Here is a 7500-nt window from a genome sequence, read left to right on the forward strand (position 1 = left end):
TAATAATTAGAAATTAGATTTTATATTGGAAGCTTCACTATTATTTTTAGATAGCAAGTAGAAAAGAAAATTCAAAAACTATCGATGATCGAAAGAATAATAATAGAAATAAGAAATTTACATCGAAACTTGTTCATGCAATTACTGTAGGTAGGAAGGAAATAAGTGAATTGAAAAATAAGAAGAAAATTCAAAGTTCATGAAATATCATTATGCTCTTTTTTTTATTGTCCTATTTATAAATTCCACGTTTTGATTTGTAGCTAATGTTAGTGTACTATGATGTTAATATTTTGAAAAGTCACAATTGAGTTTTATTCTTACCGTGACATATAAACCAGATTCGTAAAGCGCATTTTAGCTTTGGCTATTAAAACTATGACTGAAATAACTTGGTGTAAACAGAGATATTTTGAACATCTCTCTCTCTCTCTCTCTCTCTCTCTCTCTCTCTCTCTCTCTCTCTCTCTCTGATCTGCTTCGTATGAGGTTACTGCCGTCAGTAGGCATTACTAGTGGCTACTTGCAGCATTTCTTTGGCATTTTGCTTCACATCCTGTTACATACCTCCGTTCACGCTTCCTTTCGTTTATATATTCCACATTTTGATTTAAAGCTAAATTTGATTGACTATGATGTAAATATTTTTTAATGAAGTTCACAATTGAGGTTTATTTATACCGTGACATAAAAACCAGATTCGTATCTTTGCTATTAAAACTATAAATGAAATAACGTGGTATAAATGGAGAGATTTTTGAACAAAGATTCTCTCTCTCTCTCTCTCTCCCTCTCTCTCTCTCTCTCTCTCTCTCTCTGAGATCTACTCCGTATTAGATTACTGCCGACAGTGGCCTCCTTGTGGTGCACTGTAGGCATTACTTGTGGGTCTTTGCTTCTTTTCTTCCTTCTTGCTTTCCATCTTCAATAACATTTACTTCATAGTGCAACTTTTGGGTTTTCCCTAAGTTACACTTTCGAGCTGAAGGGTCTCACAGGTCCCAGCACCTGGCTTTAAGTCTCAAACTCATAAATCCATCAATCCCTGTCTTCAGATTTGCATGTTTTAGAATTCTCATGTCAGCGGTTTTACCAACACTAAAGGGAACGAACAAGATTCAAAAGATATTTTAAAGGTGACCGGTGTTGGTATATTACGTTTATTAAGAGTATATTAGTTAACACTTGATACGTACAGTATCTATTACATAGATGTGGATATAAGTCTATTACTCTTCCTAATAAGAGATTATTATTTATAGGAAAGTAAACATTTATTTGCTATGGCACCTTTTGCGTCAGCTGAAGTATCTTCTTAGAAGATATAAGTTTATATCATATAAGTTTTGCACATACTTTCTTGACTTGCGATTATTTTTGAATATTTATTTTATTTCATCGACAGGCGATATTTGGATCGTGTAAGTGATTCTTTGAAATATATTTCCTACTTCAGAGAATCTTTTTATTCCAGTTCACACTCGTCGAAAGACTCGAGTCTCTTGATTTTTTTTTTCTCCGATGTTGAGTCACATGATTCTTTCATTATTACTGAACAAACACAAATTTCCTTGAATATGTCTAAAACTATAATAAGGCATGATGATGATGATGATGATGATGATAGTAATAGTAATAATAAGATTGTGTTAATGATAATAGGTTTTGAAGGAAGACTGTGCACTCTCACTGAAACAGCTAATGAGACTTCCTCTCCTTTGCAAACCTGCACTTGTGTACTCTCAAGATTGGAGAGCACTTGAAACGAGCCACCGGGAAAACGCTGCACTCAGCTCATCCTAAATAAAGAAGAAGAAAAAGAAAAACATTTTGGAGTAAAACGCTCAGGAAAAAATGTCTGGTGGAAACTCTTGTGTGTTGTGGAGATAAACATGATCCCTGATATTTATAAACATAAGCTTGTGTTGTGCATGAAGCAAGGCAATCTCTCTCTCTCTCTCTCTCTCTCTCTCTCTCTCTCTCTCTCTCTCTCTCTCTCTCTCTCTCTCTCTCTCCAGACTGAGCGTAGCAATTTGTATTGCAATTCATGCTAATTTTTAAGAGGTACATTTTTGTATTAATTACATCTTTTCATAAGTTTGCAAATTGCTCAAAATCTTCAAGTTCTTCTTTAGTCTAAATACTTATACTGTTGATAAAGTTCTAAGATTCTAATTTGGAGGAGCTCGATCAATCTACTGTAATTTTTTTGTTCGAATTGTTACGTAGTTGGAACCCCCAAAGAATCAAACTGAAAGGATTTTTCCTTAACACACAGGCTGGCTAAAAAAAAAAAAAAATTATTCTTGCTACGTTAATTTTTATTGCTGAATAAAAGAGAACATTATTTTAATAGGTTTATCAAAATCATATCAAATCTTAGTTATATATATATATATATATATATATATATATATATATATATATATATATATATATCCATTTACTATATATCCATATCCCTTTTATTTCAAAGGTTTTCATTCTTCTGATCCGGAAAGTTTATTCCTATTCCTCTCTCTCTCTCTCTCTCTCTCCTCTCTCTCTCTCTCTCTCTCTCTCTCTCTCTCTCTCTCTCTCTCTCTCTCTCTCTCACAGTTATACAAAATGTAATTCAGACCATGTATCATATTCCTTCTTCAGGAGAAGAGGTATACAATAAATTGCACAAGATGAGACTCTCTCTCTCTCTCTCTCTCTCTCTCTCTCTCTCTCTCTCTCTCTCTCTCTCTCTCTCTCCACACACACAGTTATACAAAATGTAATTCAGACCATGTATCATATTCCTTCTTCAGGAGAAGAGGTATACAATAAATTGCACAAGATGAGACTCTCTCTCTCTCTCTCTCTCTCTCTCTCTCTCTCTCTCTCTCTCTCTCTCTCTCTCTCACAGTTATACAAAATGTAATTCAGACCATGTATCATATTCCTTCTTCAGGAGAAGAGGTATACAATAAATTGCACAAGATGAGACTCTCTCTCTCTCTCTCTCTCTCTCTCTCTCTCTCTCTCTCTCTCTCTCTCTCTCTCTCTCTCACACACACACACACACACACAGTTATACAAAATGTAATTCAGACCATGTATCATATTCCTTCTTCAGGAGAAGAAGTATACAATAAATTGCACAAGATGAGACTCTCTCTCTCTCTCTCTCTCTCTCTCTCTCTCTCTCTCTCTCCCTCTCTCTCTCTCTCTCTCTCACACACACAGTTATACAAAATGTAATTCAGACCCATGTATCATATTCCTTCTTCAGGAGAAGAGGTATACAATAAATTGCACAAGATGAGACACACACACACACACTCTCTCTCTCTCTCTCTCTCTCTCTCTCTCTCTCTCTCTCTCTCATCTCTCTCTCTCTCTCTCTCTCTCTCTCGTGAGATGGGAGAGATATAAGAGAACACTATATAACCGCTTGTATTGATCTTATTGGGGAACAGCCAAAGGTGAATTTTATTTTGTGATACGTTTGTAAACAAACTTGGCCATAGATGTCGCCTTCTCTGGTGTGTTGATACAACACGTGTAAAGTAAAACTGTATACACATTTACGCACACAAAAGTATACATTCAATCTGAATACTTATTGCAAATGTTAAATTTGCTTGGTCTAAGCATGTTATTATATAGTTGAAGAATTATTCACGAAATAGAAAGAAAAACGAATATTGTTAGAAATATATCTGAATGCTGCCATGTAGCTATTATTATTTATTATTAATATTATTATTATTATTAATATTATTATTATTATTATTATTATTATTATTATTATTATTATCATCATCATGATGGTTTTAAAAGCAGTGCTGTGGAATTTTATTCTTATTTTGTTACAGCTTTCGAAATTAGTTTTGCTGATAGGAAAACCCTGCCTTTATCACCCAAAACGCTTTGATATATAAGACAGTGTTGTAACATTTCTAAGTGTCATCAACAAAGGAGGTCATGTTGAGGCGATATTTTTAATTGTGCTGTAGAAATGTACATTTTTTTTTCTTTTAACTACGGTTCCTTGATTTGAAATAACTTATAGATTTGTATATTTATTTTTTCATTTAAGATATTTGATATTTTATTTTAAACAAATCTGTTCCCAGACATCAAAATAGGTGATTGCAATTAGATATGTTTTGTCCTATACAAAGTATTGTGTGATGAAATTATGGGTTTTTCATTTTCATAAGGTTCCACGTGCCTAGAACCTTTAGTCGTCTTTTATTTAAACACACTTAAGTCAGGAAGGTGAAATAACACTGACATGGGTTGATTAATCCATTGGTGTTCTCATCTATTTCCGAATAGGGAAATGTTTGGGTCACACTCTGGTATCGAAAATACTGAACGTACCTTTTTCTGTTCTGCCATAAAATGAATAGATTGACCAAGTATCAGTGAAACGTAAAATTATATATTCCGTACAACAGAAATCAGTTGTCCATATTTATTAGAATCCCGTTTCGCTTCGCATTTTACCTCGAAAAGAGATGGTCGATTTTACAGCCAGTTTGTGGGATTTCCTGTGCAATTTTATTCTCGGTCAGATAAATCCATTTAGCGCGAAATCCTATGGGAGATATCCAGGTGGATTTCCTGGAACAGAGAGAATGGGAGGGCGGCTTTGACTCGCTAAATTGGGAAGTGTTAATGTTATAAATAATGTCATAATTAAGAACAGTTTATTTATAATTCTGACTTTTAATAGTTCCCGTTTCTTTGAACTTTAGGAAACCTCACTTTATTTGTTTACTGGAATTTCCAGAAAAAGTTTATATATACACAAATATTTATATGTGCGTGCGTGTCTGTTTGTGTACGTATATATTACTTTCATTTGACCATCAATATTAGGTTAGGTAATATAGGAAGTCTATATAAAAGATTGAAACATCGATTTTGATTTTTTTTCTATTTCCTTGAATGATTGAATAAATATTCAAATTTATTATTATTATAATTAATATTTGCTAATTATCCCCAAGAAATATCGTTTGTGACCTGGACAGAGAAATTAGTTACCTTTGACTTCTGTAAGTAGAGCTGAGATTGTTTGTTTGCTAATATTGAAAAGAGAAAAGTCAGTCGAACCTTTGCATCATAATTGGAGTTTCCAGTGGGTCGTTGTGTTTTCCTCGTCGACCGAAGGTTTCTGGGGTAATCAGTTTTAGGTGACAGTTCAGTTGTTTTGACGTTTGACATTAATTCTTCGTTGCTCGAATTCGTAATCAAATTCACCGAAACGTGAAATTAATTAGTCATTTTGTGCACAAACATGGCTGTTGTTCATTAACCCCCCCCCCCTCTCTCTCTCTCTCTCTCTCTCTCTCTCTCTCTCTCTCTCTCTCTCTCTCTCTCTCTCTCTCTCTCTCTCTCTCATGATATATATGCATATTCTTGTTCCTTGTTATAGACACATTGACATCTAAATTAAGGGACAGGAAAGAATCATAGGAATTGATGTTTGCGAATGATTTACTCATTAAAGATAACGGAATAAAAACTGCAAGAAGGATTTTTGTTTTGCATAATAAGATGTGAACATTGGAAAGACATACTGTAGATAATAATTATAAGTAGAGAAGGACTTGGAGAAGAATTCAAGTGGAAAATAGAACATTAAAACAGAACAGTGAGTTTATCTACTTAGGATGAATAATAACAAAGGTGGGAGGTACTGAGAAAGCAGAGAGACGGAGGATGAAAGATGCATGGTGAAAATAAAGGGTCGTAACAGTTACAAGACCCGGGGCACTCAGAGGGAAAGAGTAGGGACTGTTGGAAAGAACCAAGATGAGGATGGTGAGATATATTGCTGGAATGTCACTACCGGAAAGGTGGGAGAGTCAATATATAAGAAGAATGTGTGGTATACATAATGAACAGCTGAAGGTTATGGAATCTCGACTGAGATACTATGTAATGAGAAGAGAGGAGGATGAGGAACCAATCAAGAGAGCTAAGAACAGGCCAGTTATAAGGAGGATTAGTTTGGGGCGTCATCGGAACAGATGGATGTATGTGGTCAGGAAGGATATGGGTGAGGTAGGATTGAGAGAAGATGCAAGGAATAGGATACGATGAAGTAGACTCGAACGAGGGCAACCCTGCAAGGCTGCATATATATATATATATATATATATATATATATATATATATATATGTGTGTGTGTGTGTGTGTGTATATGTGTATATATATGTATATTTATGTATATATATATATATATATATGTGTATATATGTGTATATATATGTATATATATAATATATATTTATGTATATGTATATTTTGTATAAATATATATTATATTTATATATATGTATAAATATATATATATAATATATATATAATATATATATATATATAAATATTCATATATATATATATATATATATATATATATATATATATGAATATTTATATGTATATGTATATATATGTATATATATGTATATATATGTATATATGTATACATATGTATGTATATGTATGTATGTATGTATATATATGTATGCATGCATGCATATACAGTATATATATATATATATATATATATATATATATGCGTGTGTGTGTTTGTGAGTGGATGCGTGCGTGTGTATGTCTACAGAAATCCCCTCCCCAATAAAGAACGACTTTTCGAATGATACTCCATCTTCGTTTCAGTATTCCAAAATTTCAAAAGTCCTCTTATATTCCACCAGGTGTCAACTGACCCCGATGCCATAATTACTCTGCGGCATCCTTTGTTGTCGCGTGAGTTATTCTATGATGCCTAAACGACCAACCTTTAGATTATAAATGAGGACTGGAAAACTTTATATGCCATAATTTCAAGATACTTATAGCTAATGTATCCATATATGCATAAAAAACACGCTTTTATGCTAAACTTGAATTGGAAAAGACCATGCATAGAGAAGTTAGTTTATCCCGTATAACTCATGCAATGGGTTGTTAGAGAGGGTTATGAAGAGAGGGTTGTCTTTTTAATTTGGAAACATCGTGGCTGATCTTTGGGGAATTTATCGTCATTTTCTGATGTATTCATCCAAAGTTCAGTAAGTTTTCATTCAAAGTTTTTCACTTCAGTCCCTCGCAAGAAATTCCTTCTTTTTTAAGTTTATATGCAAAACTTGAATTGGAAAAGACCATGCAAGGAGATATTATTTCATACCGTATAACTCATCCAATGGGTTGTTAAGAGAGGGTTATGAAGAGAGGGTTGTCTTGTTAATTTGGAAACATCGTGGCTGATCTCTGGTGAATTTATCGTCATTTTCTGTTGTATCCATCCAAAGTTGAGTAAGTTTTCATTCAAAGTTTTTCATTTCAGTCCCTCACAAGAAATTCCTTCTTTTTTAATAGATTTCACAATCTCATAGCAAGAAGACTTTTGGTGTCTTCTTCAGTATCTTACCAAATGTAAGATATGTTTATGGTTGGCTTCTTCTTCCTCTCTCCAAATGTCAAGAGAAGAAGACAATTAAATGGGG

The 7500-nt window shown here is 33.5% G+C and overlaps 1 protein-coding gene across 1 annotated transcript; it reads left to right on the forward strand.

The window, feature by feature from the left end:
• Positions 1-5796: 5796 nt before the first annotated feature.
• LOC137646643 (uncharacterized) lies at positions 5797-6783 on the forward strand. The gene is made up of 2 exons (XM_068379748.1): positions 5797-6048; positions 6709-6783. The coding sequence occupies exons 1-2, from the start codon at positions 5797-5799 to the stop codon at positions 6781-6783; spliced, it is 327 nt and encodes a 108-aa protein (XP_068235849.1).
• Positions 6784-7500: the final 717 nt, after the last annotated feature.

This window comes from Palaemon carinicauda, chromosome 9 (genome assembly GCF_036898095.1).
Source record: "Palaemon carinicauda isolate YSFRI2023 chromosome 9, ASM3689809v2, whole genome shotgun sequence".
NCBI classification, from domain to species: Eukaryota; Metazoa; Arthropoda; class Malacostraca; order Decapoda; family Palaemonidae; genus Palaemon; species Palaemon carinicauda.